The 22338-nt window shown below is 44.2% G+C and overlaps 1 protein-coding gene across 1 annotated transcript in view; it reads right to left on the bottom strand.

Annotated features, from left to right (window-relative positions):
• The window catches only part of myo1d (myosin 1D), a 126368-nt gene extending 105389 nt beyond the window's left edge, over positions 1–20979 (bottom strand). The window contains exon 1 of the mRNA XM_056296605.1: positions 20414–20979. Within this exon, the coding sequence (XP_056152580.1) occupies positions 20414–20508 (95 nt within the window). The 5' untranslated portion in view covers positions 20509–20979. The remainder of the gene's footprint in view (positions 1–20413) is intronic.
• Positions 20980–22338: the final 1359 nt, after the last annotated feature.

The raw sequence follows: 22338 nt of genomic DNA on the forward strand, positions 1-22338 counted from the left end.
GCAAGCAGACACGGGGAGAACATGCAAACTCCACACAGAGGACGACCCGGGATGACTCCCAAGGTTGGACAACCACGGGGTTTGAACCCAGAACCTTCTTGCTGTGAGGCGACCACGCTAACCACTGTGCCACCATGCCGCCAGAATAATCTTACACAATTTACAATTACACAATTAACTTGCACAGAATAATCTTACACAAGTGAATTCAAAACGTTCCCAATATCATCTGGGTTTATAGAAAAATAAACCTGTGGAATAAAAATACTATTTACTAAGAGACCATTTTGCTCCAAAACCAAAACCAAATATCGGTTTTATATGCAAATTGCATGACCATTAACTAATTTGCATATGAAACCAATCATTTTCGGTGATTGCAACCATTCCCAAATCCTCTGTGAATAGTACACAATGCCACTGAAACTCTAGTTAATGCTCATAGTAATTTGCATATGAAACTGATCATTGGTTTCAGTCATTATGCCACTGTATTGTTTATAGGGGTGGGGATACCTGCAGTCAGCTGAGACTGAAGTCGTCCCTTAGATGAGTGATGCTTCTCTCAATAAACGTTGTGTCCAGATGAACTGATTCTACTTTCTGTGATTTCCTTCCCTGGATTATCGAGCATAAAGACATTGAGATCTCTCAGAGGGGCTCGAGGTGACGACTATGGCTTCACTCTGGTGATAAAAAAAGGCTCAATCTAATGAAAGTACAAGCCACACAAACCTTCTATAACACTGGTTTGTGTACGGTATGGCTCTCCTCCACACGGCAACTGACACCTGAATAATTAGGTATGTACATCCACAAAGAATAACAAGCAATGAAGGAGCACAGTCAGGGCTTTATCAATGGTACACAGAGAGAGAGCGAGGGAGCGAGCGAGAGAAAGAATGTGAGTGAATGGCTGACTAACTAACTGACTGACTGACTGATTGAATGAGTGGGTGCCTGGGTGGGTAAGTGAATATGGGTGGGGGATGAATTGGTGTGAGCTACTGTACGCGAGGTTGTTTCATACCGTCCCTTACAACAAATCTCCATCGCGTCCGCATACTCTATGCTAATCAGTTAACACAACACTGCCAGGCGTGCCAGGATTAGCTCATCGTTGTGTGTTCAGCCTTGTGTGTGAGTGTTTCATGTGTCACGCTGCGCTCCAGTGGCCACGAATGGATGGATGACGCAGACACAAGGTGCTCATGTACTCCGACAGGGGGGCATTCTCTTCACCCGAACACGGTGTTTGTTGGACACTGACAAAAAACACTAACCTCTACGAATGTGATATAACTTCAACCCCTCCACAAAATGCATGTTTTTATAAGCCACAAAAGACCCAGAGGCGGTGTCTAGTATTCGTTACAGCAAACTAATGACAAATCAACTTAATTTTCCGCAATATAAATATGGACAAATTAATTTTGAAATATTAAGAAGGAAAGCAGATGCCTGGACCAGGCTGGTTTTCCACTTCCTCAAGTTCATTCCTACTACAAAGTACCCAGACAACAATGTGTTTATTGATTTCAATAAGGCTGAATAATTTAGAGAAATGCAACATAAAGAAATTACCATACACAAAACAACAGTATTGTTGCAATGTAAACCATCGATCACGCTGGGTCTCGGGAGCTAATGCAAAATGTTTCTGCAAAGAGAAAGGGGGTTCAGTGGCACCACTCCTCTCGGTGGTGGTAGCAGTGACACTATGAGGCCAGCATGCTGGCTTTTAACCCTCCCCTGCTGCCACAGAGAGACCTGTTGTGTCCCGTGTCCCCCCTTCCCTTCCCTCCCGGTCAAAAGGCCGCTTTGTGCCTGCTCCATTGTTCAGATGTCAACTGGGGGTCTTTGTCTGAGCTTGGCCCTCCTTCTCCCCCCTACATGGGCTGACACAGCGAGCTGCCCACTTAGTGCATGTGTACAATAGCTTTTGAGGGAATGTCAACAATACTATACAAGATGCAAGATGGGAGGGGTGTATCCGTCTCAGATCTCAGCTGAGCATGCATGCAGGCAGAGGGAAGAGCGGCAATCAGGACATATTTACATGAGTCAATTAGCTGGTACTGTTAACCATCGACTTATATGTAGTGACCAGACAGCGGTTTTTGCAAGGGCACAACACCACACATCGCAATTGGTGGATAACATGGTTGTTGTGAGAGTAGATCTAGATTGCAGGACAGTTTGTCTAACCATGAGCCCACACTGCTGACTAAACAACGGACGATTGCAGATCTGCATACTAGCGAGGACGTCAACTTTGTCATTGAAGGCTTGCAAACTCAGCTGGACAGTGTCCAATGCTGCTTACATACCTTACCATATTCACCTGAGTGAGGTTATTTATCCCCTGTGTATGCAACCAAGGATTTGTTCCAACACTGGCTAATGATATCTAAAACAAGATTATGCAAACACAATGTTCTATTAGAAGCAACACAATAGCTTCTAGAACATTGTGTTTGCAGCCATCTGCATAAAAATAAAACCATACATGTGAATTAATACTTCAGGCTTAGCTGCATGGTGACATACAGCAGAAAAAAAGAAGAAAAAAAAAACGAGTTCCCGGGCTGATGTGGTAGCCTTGAGGGCTAAGGAAAATACATTTGCAATCTTGTGGCTTTAAATCTGTCTTGTGATGTTTGATGTGTGCTGTCTGTCATTTAGTCTCATTGAATCTGCCTCTCAGCTGTGCTCTACTTCTCCAGTACATACTGTCTTGTGTGAGGGATTCAGTAAAATAAAAAAGAATAAAAACTTATACTTCCAACTTGCCTGATATTTGAGCAGTTTAAAAAAGGGTACAGGTATAATTAATTCTATACATCTGCAATGAATGCAGGTTCACCATGAGGTTACTAGCTAGCCAGTTTGGGGCAGCATGGTGGCCCAGTGGTTAGCGCTGTTGCTTCACAGCAAGAAGGTCCTGGGTTCGAACCCCAGGCCGTCCCAGGTCCTTTTTGTGTGGATTTTGCATGTTCTCCCTATGTCTTTGTGGGTTTTTTCCAGGTGCTCCAATTTCCTCCCACCATCAAAAAGACATGCATGTTAGGGTTAATACTCCTCCTGTCTGTGTCCCTGACCAAAGCAATGGAAAGAAGAACTGGAGTTGGTCCCCGGGTGCTGCAGTTGCCCACTGCTCCTATACAATAGGATGGGTTAAATGCAGAGAACAAATTTCGTTGTAACCTGTACAATGACAAAAATAAAGTGGCTTTCTTTCTTTCTGGCTTTCTCTAACGCACAAGATCTGGGCCGGGCTCTATAAAAGTGGTAGGCAATGGGAGGCCTATTTCTACATAAGGAACGAGTTGAGCAAATCCGACTGACATTATCAGCTGAACCACAGTGATACTGCTTAGTTACGAGATAGCATAAATCAATAGCTCCTTGTCCGCCTTCAAATTGCAAAAAGGCTTTTCGACAGGCTTTTTGCCCAAGTCTCTGATATGGTCAAATTCAACTGGGATGTGATCCATCCAGAAGTCCTCTTTAAACATTGCTTGTATTCTATAATTATACCCATATCTCACTGGGAACATCATTCTATCATTGTGGTCTTCATATTTGTCCTCTTGAGGAAGCGCAATACCAAAACACAAAATGACAAACGGCATCATCATAATCCCTGACGATCCAAAATAATCATGATTCTTTGCAAAGCCACACAGATGGGAACAATATAGACAGTATTTAAAACAGCAAAGGGCCAAGAGGTGCCCTGGTGTTTTCCCAACCCAAAGATTATAAATAGGATCCAGTATTCAAGTCCTATCCCATCTTCTCTCTGTGGTATTGAAGGGGAATGGGTCCATTTAAACAAAATTGATTGAGTGTGTGAATGTGTGTGTGTGTGTGTGTGGGGGGGGGTAGCAACAGCTTTAATAGGAAAAAGAGAAAAGAGAGAGGAAGGCAAAGGGAATCCAATCAGCTGGAGCATGTCAGCGACACTGGGCTGGCTTTTCCATCTGTTCCACTCTCAATTTGGGGGGGATTTAAAAGACAATACTCAGAGGGGGAGATTAACAAACCCTGAGAGACACGATGTCAGCCGTCAGGGAATGCTATTCATAAGTTAGCACCAGAGCTCTGACACCATTTCAGACCAGAGTCTATTTCATTCTAACCCCGGATCAATTAAACATGTTTTATCAATGTTCTTGCCCTCATCTACCAGCAACAGGTTTGCGACCCACATCTTATAAAACCAGCAGGAGGGGTTTATGGGAGGCTTGAGATATGGGAGAGAATATCAGGTTTAAAGCCGAAGAGGGCGGTTTAATGGTACATAAAAAATTGAAGGTTGTAGTTTTAACTGTGTATGAACTCCCCCTACCTCTCCTTACCCTCATTTCTCCCTCTCTTTACTACTCCCTCTCTGTCCAGCTGTGAAGGGAAGTGTGTCTAACTGGTCTGACCCACAGCCTTGATCTCTCTCCAACAGGACCCCTCCCTACAGCTGCCGGGGGGAAAAACCGAGAGCAAGAGAGATGCAGAGACAGAGAGAGAGAGAGAGAGAGAGAGAGAGAGAGAGAGAGAGAGAGAGAGAGAGAGAGAGAGAGAGAGAGAGAGAGAGAGAGAGAGAGAGAGAGAGAGAGACAGACAGACAGACTGTCTGGCAGGGAGAGAGCAAGAGAGAGAGACTGTCAGACAGAGAGAAGGAGAGAGACAGTCAGAGAGAGAGGCAGATAGAGAGAGAGAGAGCATGACTGTCAGACAGAGGGAGGGAGAGCGAGAGAGAGAGAGAGAGAGAGAGAGAGAGAGAGATTGTCAGACAGAGAGAGGGAGAGACAGAGACTGTCAGAGAGAGAGAGGCAGATAGCCAGACAGAGACAGACCGACAAAGAGAGGTAGAGAGAGAAGTTGTCAGACAGACAGACAGAGAGCGAGGGGGAGAGACAGAGAGACTGTCAGACAGAGAGAGTGAGGGAGAGAGAAAGGCTGATAGACAGTCAGACAGAGAGAGAGAGAGAAGACAGACAAAGAAGGAGAGAGAGAGAGAGGCAGATAAACAGCCAGACAGAGAAAGAGAGAGAGGCAGATAGACAGACAGAGAGCAAGAAGACAGAGAGGGAGAGAGAGAGAGGCAGATAGTCTGACAGAGAAAGAGAAAGATAGAGGCAGACAGACAGAGAGAGAGAGAGAAAGAGAGAAAGAAAGGCAGATAGAGAGACAGACAGAGAAAGTCAGAGAGGGAGTTATGGGTTATCAATACTAAGTGAAATAAGGGAGAGCAAAATACAGGCGAGTGTAGAGCGATAGGAGGTTGTAATTAAAACCATTAGCAATCAAACACACACACACACACACACACACACACACACACACACACACACACACACACACACACACACACACACACACACACACACACAGAGTTTTCCATCATTCTCGTGGAGACCGGAAATTGATTTTAGAGTCAAAACCTCATTTCCTTAACCCCAAGCCATAAAATTAACCTTGCCCTTCACCCTATCCTTAACACTAACCCCAACCCCAACCATTACCCTAACCGTACCGTAATTCCAAAATTATCCTAAAACAACCCAAATTTAAACCTAACCTTAACCTTAAATTTAACTCAGAGCCTAATTCTAATGCCTAACTTCAATAGTACAACTAAGCCTATCCATAACCCCAAATGTAACTAGCTGTAACCCTACTCTGCAGAACAGAAGGGGGTGAACCAATTTCCTCATGGGGACCTAAAAAAAACCTTCCCATGCTTGATTTTGCTATCTTTATGAGAAGAGTAGGTCCCCACCATGACTTAAAAAAAAATGCCAACAATAATATGATCATCTACACACACACACACACACACACACACACACACACGTAAACTCATTATGGCGAACCCCCTGTCAAAAAGGGGCTTCACCACTCCTTCACTCGAGGTCATGAGCAGATTACCTTAAATTACCCCGAATTACCACAGGGACCCCAATGCCATGCTGTACACACAGTAATGCACATGCACACACCCACGCACAGACACACTCCCTTCAGATGTGAATTACAGAGCAGAGAGGCTGAGCACAACCACTGTCTCCAGTCCCGTTTGGGTGGGTCTTTTTGTGGTTATTTTGTCAGTGGTTGAGTAGGGAGGAGAGCGAGAAATTTACGACATTTTCTCACCACGCTAAAGCAAAATAAACTCTTTGGAAACAAATGGGACACACAACTGTGACACTGTAAATTGAAACATGTTGGAGAGTGTAGAAATGAACCCTTGTCCAGCATGTCCCCCCCATATTGCAGGACACATTGAATTAGTAACATTACAGACAAAGGTCTATCTCTATAGTCACCAAGTCGATACTTCACTGACTATCTCATGAAAAAATGTTTAATATGTTAATTATGAGGTTCCCAACCATCAAATGGGGGGGGGGGTGGTCCAACAGTGGGTCGACTGAAATTACACGACTTCACTTGTGAAACTTTACTGTAGTTTTTGAACACAATCAACTCATTACAACCACACAATATATATGGCCAGATCTGTGGCTTATACCATTGATGAAATATTAGAACAACCACCTATTAACCAGAATGGACTACCAAAGAACTTACGAGCCAATTCAAACATATTCAAATGAAAATGACAACAAAAAGTGGCAACAATTAGTTCTTAGTTCACAGATGTGTGTTCTGTGATCACACTATGACACTAACCTTTAATAAGTTCATCACACATCCTTATTAAGAGAGGCAAGCCAATTAAGTCGTTTTAGGGGAGGGAAATGGTTTTTTTCCTGGAATATAACACAGCATACAAGACTAACTTTACTGGCCACAAGAGGTGTGGGTTCCTCAGCACTTCTCACAAGCTGCCGGTACTCCTCCCTGCCCTCTCCATATCAGGTGCTTGGGGCGATTCATAATGGTTCTAAATAAACTGCATTACCCAGGGGGCGCTGTGTGACGCCCATCTGTTCACGATATTTTCTTTCCTAGGATGGCGAAGTCATGACCTGCCCGACTCTGCCTCTGATTGCCTTACCCTGATATTCTTACCCTAGCCCTGACCAATCTCACTCCTCATGCCTAAACCTAACCAACCAAACCAATGAGTACTAGCCAATCAGAGGTAGAGTAGGACATGTCATGACTTCGCCATCCTATTTGGCAACCTGTTCCTGTTATCACCTGCCTGCTTTTGCGTGTAGGCGGCTGTCTAATGCTGCATTCCATTCAATGTCCGAGGCCAGAATTTCCCAGTTGGAATTTCCCCATTTCCGACCTCCAAGCGTTCCAGGTGCATGACACCAATGGTAAACAAAAACCACGGCTGACCGTGATAAACTGGTGTTTTTATTGGCAAGTGTATAAACAATTGAACTGTCAGCAGTACAGCCTCTTTGCATATATAAACAAAACAGAGGAATAATCTTTGGTTAGAGATAATTTTCAGAGATTGTTTACCATAACCAGCTGCTTAATAACATTGTCGACATATTTTGACATCAATTTACATGCAGAACAGGTTTTACTAGATTAAAGTATGTATTATTATACTTAAATACAGGCACATATACTTTATGTTGCCTTAGTTGGTGGTTTACCATTAACACTGTGCATCTCCATGGGTGCTGCCATTGTTATCTGACGTCAGACAACTGCTTCTCCATGAGGTCGGGGTAGATGGATTTGCCCCAAGTTTACAAGTAGGAACTCTCACTCTGAGTGGCATTCCATTGTGCTTTTTCTAGTAGGAGGTCGGAAAATCTCGATTTTCAAGTTGTCTGGAACGTAGCATCATAAGTAACATTACACTAACCTTACAATAATGTTGGCCTGGCTCCAAAAGAGCAACACAAAGAGATCACAAACGGAGTCAGAAGATGACACAACAGACCTTCGAAAGTCAAATCCTCAATTACTATATGCAGGATGAGAGCAGCAAGCTAATGTTAGCACCACCCCTAGCAGCGAGGAGCCTGCTGACGTAATGTTCACATCCCAATACACACGCAAACATGTGAATAAGGAGTACTGGGACTTGTTTTTTTCCACTTCAATCACTGTCAGCGGTGCTCGACGCCCCATCTAATGAGTGCTTTGGCAAGAGGAGTGAACGCACATACCATTTAACTAGAATGCATCACACGTCAGGATATACCAGAGACTGAAATTTCACAAGTCTATTAGCCTCTGTAGTTACTAAATATCCATTCAGGCTGTCATGATTTTTCAGTCACAGGCCAGAATTCAGAGGATGTAAAGATGGTAGTCAGCTAAATTTGCTATTCTCATATCCAAGATTGCACTAGACCTGGACAAACCCATACATCAAAAACCAATCATATCCCATTAACTGAAACCACTCACAACTCTTACCGAGTTGAAAGATTGTTTTAATCCATGGGGGAGGAATTTCCCAAACAGAAGTGTGTGCATACTGTGGTCTACACATTGTCCAACTCCAGCGCTTGTCAATCTGGTCCATTACTGAACCTCCTGACTGGAGGCTGGAATAATTGGAATGAGAGGTGAACGTAATGAACTATGTGGCAGAACAGAAAACCAGCAGTGCTGGTGGTACTCAAGGACCAGATTGAGTACTGCTGGCCAAAGCCAAGCCCACATGGGATGACCTGATTGTCATTATTATCCGTGTCAGCTTGCAGGGTCATTCTAGAAACAGTAAAGCACAGAGATAATCTCCAGCCATTCCCCATTTTATCACTGAGGTCGAATTTACCATCACTGTCCTTGTTTTGAGTCAAAGCAAAATGCTTCAGTGTTTATCTCCCCACAATAGGGAACATCCGGACTCTCACACAGCAGCAGCCCTCGTTCACCATCTTTCATCTCCTCTACTTGGGCCCTTCGGTGGCTGCTGGAGTCCGTCGTTTTACAAATGTTTTAAGGTAGAACTGAATGGATGTGGAGCATCAAATTTGAATCTCTGTATTAAGCCACTGCCGATTCAATACTTCTGACAGCTGGAGAGACAACCTTAAAAAGACAGGTCTCATCTCATCATCAGCCGCTTCTCCGGGGTCGGGTCGTGTTGGCAGCAAGCTAAGTAGGGCACTCAGTCTCCTGCTCCATCCTGCCCTCACTCGTGAACAAGACCTCGAGATACTTGAACTCCTTCACTTGAGGCAGGAGCAAAAATAAAGGTTCACTATTTTAACAGACATTTAAACATCATCAAGCATCATTAATAAATGGTACAAACAAAAACTTCACTCATAGCTTCAGTGTTTAGAAGCTCATTTAGAAATAGGTGAAACCTCTTAATTTCAATACAACAAGCATCTTCTCTGGAGGGGAACACATGTGCAGCAGGAATTCCCTTTTGTATATGAGCCATGATGCAAACAGTGGAACTTCTATGATGTCTGTCATTAGACGCAGTAGATTCAAAGCCAGCTCAGGCCACATCACGTCTTACTCTCACTGATTTAGTCCGTTTTAAGTACAGGTTGAGAAATAACTGAAATTATGACCATATTCTCTTTTAAAAGTTTCAAGGGGGGCGTCCGGGTAGCGTAGCGGTCTATTCCGTTGCCTACCAACACAGGGATTGCCGGTTCGAATCCCCATGTTACCTCTGGCTTGGTCGGGTGTCCCTACAAACACAATTGGCTGTGTCTGTGGGTGGGAAGCCGTATGTGGGTATGTGTCCTGGTCGCTGCACTAGCGCCTCCCCTGGTCGGTCGAGGTGCCTGTTTGGGAGGGGGGGAGAAACCGGGGGGAATAGAGTGATCTTCCTACATGCTGCGTCCCCCTGGCAAAACTCCTCACTGTTAGGTGAAAAGAAGTGGCTGGCGACTCCACATGTGTCGGAGGAGGCATATGGTAGTCTGCAGCCCTCCTGGATCAGCAGAGGGGGTCGAGCAGCAATTGGGACGGCTTAAAAGAGAGAGGTAATTGGCTGGATACAATTGGGGAGAAATTTTAAAAAAGAAAGATTTTTTTTTTCAAAAGCCAAAACAAGACGGCGTTGTGCTATTAGCAATCTAATAAATTTTGCATGAGAAAACTGAGGAGTCTTCATCGACACTATGTAGGACAATACCTTCTGAAATACTGAAATACATCTGCAATACTGAGTGATTATAGAGGTAAACTGGTCCAGATGAAAATCAGGTCTGATCTAATTTTACATAATCATTTGCCGTGGGTGACAAACACATCAGGCTTAGATTAGGTCACATTATTGCGCATTTTGCAACCAGTCATCGGTGATAAAAAGTCTGATTCAAACCTGCTGAACCGCAGCTACTGAAGTAGCGTCAACTGGGTGATATGGAAAATATTATCATCATGAAAATCACGTAAAATTTTACATGATATCGTTGTATATCACAATAACTGCCTACGTATCTAAGGATAAAAAGTGTTTAAGAATCCAGCTGAGGAGCAGCACATTGAACTGACGGGTCATGTTCTGCCAAGTACAGGTCTTATATAACACCAAAGCTAGTTTTCTGAGAGTACTTCAAATATTTCAGACCTAATTTTGTGAGAAATTCTAGATAAATACATTCTTGTTTTCATTAGACAGCAAAATTGTGCATCACAATAAGTGAATCCATATTTTATCCCAATACACTACCCTTGCAAGACGATAAATGGCACTGAATTATTGTCCAGCCTGAGCTCATACCTTACGTCTCATATCCGGTGACTATTAAAATTTCTACTCGTCTATAGTGTACACTTGAAATTCTTCAAACATCTCAGCCAGGGTCCTAAATGCAAATAAAACTTGACCTGGCTGTTGGACACGGTCTAATGAAAACATATACGAACTCTCCGTGGCCCAAACCCACAGGAAAGGAGCGCGGCTCGACTGTACCGTGTTGCTCTCTAATCCGCTCCGCTCTCTTTAGCGCCGAGTGACATGGTCAGCAGCCATTCTAACATCTGGACTCGGCATTAGGGGGATTTTCTGCTGCTTTGTAAAGCCTGCTTGGTGCTAAACAGCAGCTCCCGGGCCGCGTCTGTACAAGACGACTCCCTTCCAACACTCGACACTCCCACCCGTTTCCTTAGCCTGCAGATGAATCAATCTCCTACCAAAGGGGTGTGTGTGTGTTTGTGTGTGTGTGTGTGTGTGTGTGTGGGGGGGTTCCCCTCCAAAGCAGCTTCCTATACAGGATGTTGTGTTGCTTACTGAGTTCTGAGGTATGCACCTGTTTGATGAGGTTGCTGCATACTTTACAAAGTACTAACACTTTTACGCACAATTAGACTTGTACTTAAAAAAAAATCCCCATTGAAAGTGTTTTCAATTGAAACCCCGCATTTGTTGATTATTTATAGAGATCTCAGCCCCCATGTTTGTCGTACTGTGACAGGTTTACATAAGTCACGTATTATTTTATTATCTATGGCTCTGTGTTAAAACACACACGCACAAAAAAAGAAAACCTGTTTTTCTTTCCCTTGCCCTGTGCTGACCGCACGACTGTCTGCCGATGACAAATTTAAACCACAGGAGTTGGATCCTTGTCAGGTCAGAGAGAAAGAGGCAGATAGAGGTGGTGGTGATGGTGTGTGTGTGCGCGCGCGTGTGTGTGTGTGTGTGTGTGTGTGTGGGGTGGAGTGAGAGAGAGAGAGAGAATTGCCAGCACTGTCCATCCACACAACACCTAGAGCAATCCACCCACAAGCACAAAAACAAACACACAAGGAAAACTGCCTTCGCTCTGCAATCACATCATCACATAAGCAGTGAGCAAGTGTAATCTCACACCAGAGCATGAGCCATAGTGGTGGCGGTGGTGATATGAAACACCGCACAGTATAAACCTGTTAAGCTGCCCTTGATTTCTGAGCCCAACACCAATAATGAAAACGGCTGCAGCCTTTGAACGCTTTCGAATCCATGAATGATCATGGTCACTCCTGAAAGGTACTCCTTCAAAGTTTGTTCTTCAAGTGTCAAATTCCCCAGTTGTATCCAGCCAATTACCCCATTCTTCCGAGCTGTCCTGGTTGCTGCTCCACCCCCTCTGCCAATCCGGGGAGGGCTGCAGACTACCACATGCCTCCTCCAATACATGTGGAGTCGCCAGCCGCTTCTTTTCACCTGACAGCGAGGAGTTTCACCAGGAGGACGTAGCACGTGGGAGGATCATGCCATTTCCCCCAGTTCCCCCTGCCCCCTGAATAGGTGCCCCGACCGACCAGAGGAGGCGCTAGTGCTGCGACCAGGACACATACCCCACATTCGGCTTCCCACCCGCAGACACAGCCAATTGTGTCTGTAGGGATGCCTGACCAAGCTGGCAGTAACATGGGGATTTGAATCAGGATCCCCGTGTTGGTAGCCAATGGAATAGACCGCTATGCTCCCCGGATGCCCTCTTTGTCTCTTGAGCCTATGACTTGATGGAGCCTCTGCCATAGGTCTTACCAGTTGCCTCTTCAAAACTGATTATATGAGCATTTTACATTGCTTTTACTACAGATATTCATAGATGGACCTCCAAAATACCCATTTGGAATCTCTAAATATCTACTTTACCTATATGACGTTATGGGAGTGTGCAAGACGGCATATTTTTGATATCTCGACGGCCCCCATAGGGAACCAGTGCATACAAGGTTGAGAACGAGTCTTTGAGATAGAGCAGCTATGCATTGTGGGAACACTGCAACAAGCAAACAGACAAACATACAATCAATATTGCAACGAGGCGGACAGGCTAAGTGAGCCCGGTCGTCATGCTATGCTGGAACAGCATGTGTGGTTCCCATCCACGCCGGGTTCCCCGGGGGCTGGCGGGCCTGAATACTTAGGGAAATGAGAGCCAGGTGTAAACAGCCAAGCCAAAGATCAGGTGGCTAACAGTTATTTTTCTGAGCCCCGGCCCTTTTCATCGTCCGAATGTGATCACAGTTAATCCCCCACCAACCACCTACACACCACACACACGCACGCACGCACGCACACACGCACACACACACACACACACACACACAACTTGAGCCCTGAGCTGTAACTGTAACACATAGTCAGGGAGTGAACAGAAAAGATCATTTCACTTGGATTAAATTTCTAGGATTTAATAACAGGGCCTTCTGTCGACAACTGGGAGAAAGGGAGGGGGAAAGGGAGGGGGAAAGGGAGGGGCGAGGAGGAGTTTGCCGGCCTCATGCAGAGAACCGTTCGCACTTAAACACATCAGCCAGTAGCGGCTGATGTAAAGTTGCAGCAGGCTCAACTAACAGCTGGGATGACGGACGATGGGAGAAAAAGAGAAAGAAACTTCCACAAAAAAAAAAAAGGCAAATGCAAGAGAGAGGAAGAGGCGATCCAAAAGGAACCAGACATTAGTCAACGCACTATTTCAGGAAAGCACCGATTTCTATTGGGGCTAGAAGGCAGGCAGGGGAAAGCACAAAAACAGACAGAGGGATGGGGAGGAAGAGCATGATTCACTCTCTATTCTTGAAAAAAAAAAGGCAACAGAAAAAAAACCCCGAACATTGAAAGGTGGCAGTGAATCAACAAGCACACAGTGATAGAGCTAGAGCATAGTGGCAGGGTTCAGTGTGAGTGTGTGTGTGTGTGTGTGTGTGTGTGTGTGTGTGTGTGTGTGTGTGTGTGTGTGTGTGTGTGTGTGTGTGTGTGTGTGTGTGTGTGTGTGCATCACATGGAGGCTGAGAAGTGATGATATGAGGCCCCGGCCATGAAAGTGAGTAAGTTGCCTCCACCCCTTACTGAGTCGCAGGGCAATTCTCCAGCAGGTGGACAAGAGAACAATAAAACACAGAGGGAACAGGACAATGACATCATCACACAGAACAATAGACACATGCATGTGCACATACACACTCAAAAGAACCCCCCCCCCCCACACACACACACACACACAGTGCCACCCATCTAACTCACACACATCATTTATCATGAGATTCCCAAACAAGCCACACAAGCTGATTCTTGAAAAACCAAAATACGCTCTTTCAATCAGTAGATGGAATGAGATAGAAGATAAAAGACTGACACATGAATGCTTTTACATCTCAAGCCTTCAAGTGAGAGACTGGGGCTTCTGGGAGGTTGTGTCAGAGGGTAATGTTGCAGAGAGAGAGGGCGCAATCGCTTTTTATATCGGACGCCAGACATCATTAACGGGAGGCCCGATCTCATCAAAACCTCTACCATGATCATAACAATGGCAGAGATGGAAATTACACTTTCGCTAATTTTTTTTTTTCAGTGCAGGGTATTGCAAGATTATGGTGAGAGACTATTACATGGGCCATATCTGACCTCAAACCACTGTACTGGCAAACCACACAATTCAATCCTCCCAACAACTATGCATGACATCTAATGTTACAACATCTAAAAAATACAAGTTAGACAGAGAGAAGACACACGTTACACAGCAGCAGAACAGAGGAGATGAGGAAAGTTGTAATGAGAGATCAGATCGGGGGGGAAAAGAGACAGAAATGACAACAGCAAGAAAAAAAAAAGGACAAAGAGAGGGAGAAAGGGGAAAAAGGCGAACTTGTGCTGGAGGGCCTGCTCCCGATCTCGCCTGCCAACACAGGCAGTCCGCAAATGAGACGTCTGCGAGGGCTGCCGAACTTATTTTAGAGGGCGAATAAAGCTCCACATGCACGGCCTCTGTTTATGTAAGGATGGTAATGTGTTTCAGATTACAGGGGGTTGTATGGAAATTCCTGTGGCGAGACTGGACTTTTCATTGCTGGAGAAGTGGGAGAGAGAGAGTGCCTTGGAGGCGTTTCTCAAAAAGCTTTCTATGAATCGGCCGATCCAGAGGAAAACTTCACCATTAGGAAGAGTTCTCTTGCCATGGCTAAGAGCCTTTGCCAGTCTGAACCCAACCCTGAAGCACTAGGGAAGAAGATTTTTCTTGCAAAAAAAAAAAAAAAAGAGTGGCGTGAATTCAACATACCACCGCAGGCCCAAACCAGACGTTTTATTCAATCATTCTTATCAGCTCATCGCTTCCTACAAGGCCTATCATCTGCATCAGAGACCTTTAAGTCTATCAGCATAATTGACGTCTACGCTCCCTCCTGCCTGGCTTTGGTAGGACAGATGACAGACTGCACACAGGGGAGCCCGCTCCATCAGAGCTCCTCTTTAAATATTTCTCTTGCATCGAACGACCACCGCTAAGAGCAGAAAAAGTTTTAATAGGCAGGTTGGGATACAATATTAAAAGAATTAAAAGTAAATTCAAGTTTTTAAGAGGATATATATATATATATTTTTTTTTGCTCCAGAGTTCAGCACCGTTTGTCAGAACAGCATGTTCTGCACATGGGCCTTATTTTCATCAGAGATGCATGAACAAAGGCCAGAAAATATCTGGGATCTGGCTTTGGAAAACACTGTGGGCAACAAAAAAAAAAAAAAAACAACAACAACTTCCGTGCCAGTGCATTAAGTCCAATGGAGCATGAATGAAATTGGGCCTACAACATATAAACAAGCACTGTCTGGTAAATAAAACTTGTTTTCCGTATCAAATGTACTGTAAGTGAAGATAACCACAGCCTTTGATTACTGGACCAAGTCTTACAAGAATAGGAATTATATCCTATAACCTTTGACCTTTTTTCCCTCTTACTGTCGTGGCTCACTCTACCTTAAAGCTACAAGGGTACTTTGATCTATACGTTTTTTTCTGCAGAGACAGATCGAAGTAGAGAGAGAGAGAGAGAGAGAGAGAGAGAGAGAGAGAGAGAGAGAGAGAGAGAGAGAGAGAGAGAGAGAGAGTCAGGTTCCCATATTCTGCACCTCTATCACAGTCTATGTGCAGTTCAAGCAATAAATGAAACACACCTGGAACAGGAGAACAATTGTTTGTATGCCAGCCGGTGGATGAAATTTTCCGTACAAATTTACGGTCAATCTAAGGTGCAAGGAGAACAGAATTATAACTTAGATTTTGACAGATGTGGGTTTTTTTTTTTTATTGCATGAACCTGCACTTGTACTGACAAGAACAGCTTTCCGATAACGTTAAATCTCACGTATTAACCTGTTAATATCCCCTGCTGTGCTAGGGAGAAGAGCTCCAGGAAACAATGAAATATGAGGACCAAAGGCAAGGAAATGCCAGTGGGAAGAGGAGGCCGCTCTTCCTGCTTCCTTACTTTCTCCTTATTATTGGAACCCATTGGTTCAGAAACTCTGCAAACTCCCCATAGATGGGTTCAAAGGTCAAACCACTTGGAGCAGGCCACACACACACACACACACCGAGAGAGGCTGGGGTTTTACCATTCATTTTATCCCAAGTTTCCATAGGTTTACTGATGTGATAAATCTCATATCACATAGCACCACCACAAAAACCCAAAGTAAGCTGAAAGATCTGGGTCAGAAAGTATTCAATATTATATTCTTGTGATACCAGATTTTTTGGGGGGGGGGTGGACTTAACATATCAGGGCAATTCAAACTGTGAGACCCTAAACACTGTCAAATAGGCTAGAGGGCTTGGCACTCATTGCATTTTCCTGTTTGATAAACTCCACCCATCTGGTACTCAAACAAGATTAAAACAGATACCTAGAAATATTTGAAGTTACTTTTGGACCGAGGTCTGCAGTGTTCAGAGCCCATCAAGTACAGCTAGACTGACACTCATTCATCTGCACATCAGTGAATGAAAAAGTTCTTTAAAAAGAACCGCAGACTGAGGCAAACACAGGCCCTAATAGCATACATGGCAAAGGGTTTGTCAGCTATTTAATCTGGAGTATCAGATGCTCATTTAGAGGGGGAATTCAAAATATGTCTCCGTAATTGTTTTGGAAGCACACACTGGTTTGGCAAGATGGGTTTTCCTGTACTGCAACGGACAGTCCAAACAACAATGCTTCGTGAAGACAAGCACAGAGATTTGAGGTGACTGTGTTAGCCCAGTTAGCTTCCAGATAAATCACATGCATATGTGCATGTAACGCAACGATAAGGTGCCAGGACATACAAAACCTTTACAAAAGATACCAATGCTGCATCCAGGGCGTTCACTCAGAATGTCTTTCTTGACTTCAGTGAGTGATACCTTCTTTTAATACATCTTTTATTTGCACTGGGTGAGAGTAGAAGGTAAGTAGGCAGGTTTAAAGCCCTGTGTCTACAAGAATCTGACCCTGCCATAATGTCTTTCAACAAAACACTGAATCTCTTCAAACTGCATGAATAATGTTCAGCAACTGATCTGAGCTCCATATGGAGGAAGGCAAAGGAAAAAAAAAAGTTTCCTTAAAACAACTCTCGAAGAATCCCATCAGAGATGAATCAAAGTACAACAGAGGATATTTTTGAAAGTATTATTCATCAATGACTGTAAACTATTCCCTGCAGTTCACTTGTCTTGAGTCAAACATAATCAGGTAGGTCATTTCAGTTGATTTATCTAAGGGCTTTCATAAATACACATCTGCTGTTTGGGATAGTGTCTCTCACTGCTGTAGTCCACCTTGCTGCTTTGCCAAAATGACAAACTATAGTCCAAGTATAGTGGGCTGTGCCACAAAGATTCTGGCCAAGAGTTCTTCTCTGCTTGATGGTCAGGTCAGGCTGCATTCCCAAGACCTCTACGGGAATGTAGCCTGAGCAGTTTTCCTACCAAATCTCTCCACAAAAAGCCTGAGCATCTGCTGGAGGTCTATTTGTGGAGGTTCTCTGGGACGGCCCTCTCCAACAGGCCAGACTGCTTAACCTCAAGTCAAACAAAGTAAATGTCAACTTGGACAAGCGACTCTGGCCAAATCAAGGGGAAAGCGCACAAGCTTCTGCAGATTGTTCTTCACATGCAGTCACAGGGGGGACTTCACAGCGATTTCCCCCTCAAAATGGCAAGCTATTACCGCCTGGGCATATTTCCCACAGACAGTGTAAAACACACCCAGGAGACCCTGGTATGTGTACCAACTCTACTTGTTTTGAATAACTGCACAAAAGGAGGCCATTAGACACCTCACGTCCTCCGTGTCCTTACCACTGCTCGACTCCGCTGTAGACAGACAGACAGACAGACAGACACACACACACACACACACCAAGGAAAAAGGAGTTAGGAGGAAGTTCTCCCGGTCAGACACACCCTCTGCAAATAACAATCTGCACACGCCATCTCCGGGCTGAGCTGTCCAGCCGAAGGGAAAACAAACAGTCAGAGAAGGGGGGAGACGCTGGTAGAACAAGGACTGGTGTTTCTCCCTCGTCCTCCAGTTTGCTTGCCAGGACTACTGATCACACCACCTGACAAATTCAAGAGCTGAGGTTACGGAACACTTTATCAGCACTGCCATGTCTGCACTATTTTTTGTACTATTATCTGGGGCATATTTACTAAGCTCTTTCTTCTTCTTCTTCTTCCAGCTACACCGTGCTTTCACAAACTGTCCAACCGTCAGCCGCCCATCAGAACAGTGGTCAGCAACGACCATGCACGGAGCACCTTTTCTGACACAGTTTTAGGGAAATAAGCACTTTATTTCAGAGCCCTCAACATTATCTCGTGAAGACGAAGGCAACGACAAGAAATGCAGAACCCCCATTCCTCAAAAACACAAACTGCAAAAAAAGTAACACCGCTAACAGTGGGGAACATTTTTAATTCAAACTTATTGAGAACATGAATTTCTAGCATTGTTGGTAGTTTTTCTAGGGCAAGTCGACATAAGCAGTCAGATATTCTCCGTCTGTCAGACAATTATAAACATGCCTCAGACCACACACACACACACACACACACGGGCTTAAAGCAATTTACAGTATGACAAGGACGTGAATGTTTACTGTCGTGGAAAGAAACTATGAAGAGGCAGAAGCCAGATACTGATAAAAGCTTCTGAGTATCAAAACCAAACCCACCCACAGCCGAGCAAAGTAGTGCCACACAATGCTACAACCATACACAGTATACTTGACCTTTAAGCAACAAAAAAAAAAGTTTTTGTAGCAAAAATGCAGCAGGAATCACATGCATCTCGACCTAGTGTGTACTCTGGTAAAACAACTAAGCCATGTCTTGTTTTGTTTGGCTCTTTAGAGCTGATCAGGTTGCTGATCTTCTAACGTCTAAGCCCTCAAATCTGTATCCTTGAGAAAATCCAAACACAAACCATGACAGTGAAAGTAAATACTGGCTACCTGAGGCATCATCTGATTTAGATGCCCCAGGTGGATTAGCCTATTAATCTTGCTCTACCAGTCACTCAACTTTCCAAAGCTGCAGTGTCAGTAGTGTAGTGCAACAACAAAACGGTGTTAATTCCCACTAGGCTGTCCCATTTGGACTTGCTTAAAAAACAGGTCCAAATGCAATTAAATTATGTATCCAAGATTATCACAGGAGAAAGTGGAGCATTTATTTGTACCAGAAGATTGGAGACAGGTTTTAAAAAGGCACCTCTGATGGAAATATCACACCTCTCTACAGAGAACGGCCACAGTGCTCTGCCACGACGCCTTAGCAGGAACTTGATTTTTGTACTGGTCATATACCCCTAAAATCATGTCAAAGGCTCAAAATCGTGATCACATGCAACAGGTTGGGAACTATTAAAGCTCTTCTAAACTCTTGCTGATCTGGCATCAGTTTTGCACTTTCCCCAGTGAATGGCCGAGGTGAGGAAATGAGTTGACAGAGAGACAGACTATGGGAAAATTCTACCCGCTGTCCCATAATTCACAACTGGTGAGTGCTTGACATCAATGAAACAGTGAAACTACAATGGATGTAAACCAGCCTGTATGGGGGCCTGTTAAAAGTGATGCTCACAATGGGACACTGTCCACTTGGGTGGAGTCCCTTTCAAACACAGCATAGCTCACCATGAATCACCGGTCTAGTGGAAAGACAACATCAGGTGGAATGTACTCAGTCAGTGGTTGACTCAAAAAAAAAAGAAAAAAGAGAGAGATAAATTGCTATTGTTGCAGCTGCATGCCTTTGTGAACACACGGGGACCACCGGAATGCTTCAAGTAACAAATTGGATGTAAGCTATACAGGCAAGCTCGACAAGGAGGACAGAGAGAACATATCACGTCATGCCGAGTTGTTCTGCATGTGTAGTTCATCCATTTCTCTTTCAGTAAAGGTGCTAGCGAACAAAACGTGCATTTTTTTGGTCAGCGTTTCTGCAGAAAGCAGCAACAGCGCCGGCACACGCTACGAAATTCAACAACTCCGTTAAATCTGAGAGCGCGTCGCACCTGTTGTACGTACAGCGCCTATACGAACGACAGCTACCAAGAGCTTCGTCATAATAATGTTGCTGAAGGAGAAGTGAGCGATGAGGTCATGGCGGGTCGACTCTTCACCCTCCCTTTTTGTTTTTTGCAAGTGCCTGCTGCAGTTGCTGGGAATCCTGTTGACAGCGCGGAGGTGGACGACGGCGTTTTTTGGTTAGCCTCTTACCTGAGCTTTAGGTTAGCCATGAATTCTTCCGTAGACACGTTGTCCAGCAGGACAAAGTCAGCCTTTCCAAACTCCAGACTCTCATGTTCTGCCATGACTTTATCCGTTTCTTGTTAAGGTCCCGGCTGGGTATATCTATAGCTATATAGATGTAGATATGTATTTTCTACAGCAACTTCTTACGCCTGTGCAGCGCCCCAGGACGGCCAAGGTAAACCAGGTAAACAAGGTAAACTACGCCGCGCGCCTTCTTTTAATGGACAGCCGTACGACAGACGCACATCGTGGGTTTTAATCTCGCAAAAGTAAGTACAAGTCAAATTACATTGATGCTCATTTTACACTAAGTCCGGAAGAGCTACTGGGAAAAACAAATGAAAACAAGTTTATCAGTTAATCACTATTCTTCAAACTTCCGGCGATTTTTTTTGTTGTTTTCTCTAGATATAGCAGACTATCCCAAACGTATGTAGATCCATACGAAGCAACAGCAGCTTTTCGCCCAAACGCGTCCTTGTCCCGTTACTCTGAGACAGCCCATACACATTCCTCCCTTTTTCCTTCAAGTTCTCTTGCCTTGTCCCCGATGAGTCGACGGGACGAATAGGAGCCCGGCCGCCTGGCACAGAGCTCCGCCCCCTCCCTCCCTCTCCGTCTGTCTGTCTGTCTGTCTGTCTGTGGAGGTGTCGGGCAGGGTTTGCCGCGTGTGTAACTTGAAAACTATTACAAACATTTCGTAGGACCGCCGTTTTAACGTTTTACATAGTTCACCGATGACGTGTCATCCTCCTAAACTGTAAAACACTCGGCGAAAAGCGCAATCAGTTGCCTTTTCAATTACGGGATGCCCACATGACCATATAAGGAAATATAGTAAGACTTTATTCACGTTTGTCGACCGGGTTGTTTTTTTCCCCTTCTTCATTAAAAATAGCGACACACGGCGTGAACCAAAAGAGTTCCGAATAGTACACAGGGACTATAACATTATCAAGACAAGCCTGTATTTGAACGGTCCGGGAATTTAACGAGCACACTTCATCAATTTGTATGACGTTGACTGATTCTATCGATATATCGTGGAAGACCCTGTGCTTTGGGTGTGTGATATCAAATTTTGTATCCCCCCCCAAAAAACTGAATCCCAATTTATCCAGGGCGTGGCGGGATTTTTTTCTCCAATTTTAGGTGGTTTTCACCCTTTTTTTCTTTCTTTTTTTTAGATTATCAACATCGTTTTACATAACAAAGTAACATACCGACAACAACTGGAACAACGCTTATGCGTTCAGTCTGCTACTTTGTGAAACCGTGTTAATAATGTACAAAACAAATTACTATCACATTTCCAGTCCCTCACTTGAAATGTAACTAAAAATCAAGGGCCACTTGGAGTAAACGCATGCGTGCTGCCGCCGCGACGCCACGGATATCGTGGATATACAAATTGTTTTGGGGATACAAAATTTGACATCACATGGGCTCTAATTATTCTAACGGCAGTACGAGTTTACTGCTGGACATGACTTTACCATGCCTACATAGAGCCTAGTGAGCCACCTTGTGTAAGACAGAAGTAAATGCTCAACCGATTTAGCTCAATTTCTATTTTGTTCCATTCTCCAATGGCCATTTCATAGTCATTGCTGGCCACTTATACTCTAATCTGCCAAAGTTTCCATAAAGCACCACGACTAAATATTTTACTATTTTAGAATATAAAATATATTTCATTATAAGAATAACAAATGTCAGTTATAATGGCATAAAACAACAATAAACTTGGTTTGTTATGAGTCAAATACATCGTTCCCTCACATACACATTGCAACACATTCTGCTCAAGGCTCTAGATAAATTATACACGAAACCTGAAAAAGCTATACTATATATGTGTGCAATGTTGCCATATGCTTTACAGAAAA

This window comes from Lampris incognitus, chromosome 17 (genome assembly GCF_029633865.1).
Source record: "Lampris incognitus isolate fLamInc1 chromosome 17, fLamInc1.hap2, whole genome shotgun sequence".
In the NCBI taxonomy this organism is placed as follows: Eukaryota; Metazoa; Chordata; class Actinopteri; order Lampriformes; family Lampridae; genus Lampris; species Lampris incognitus.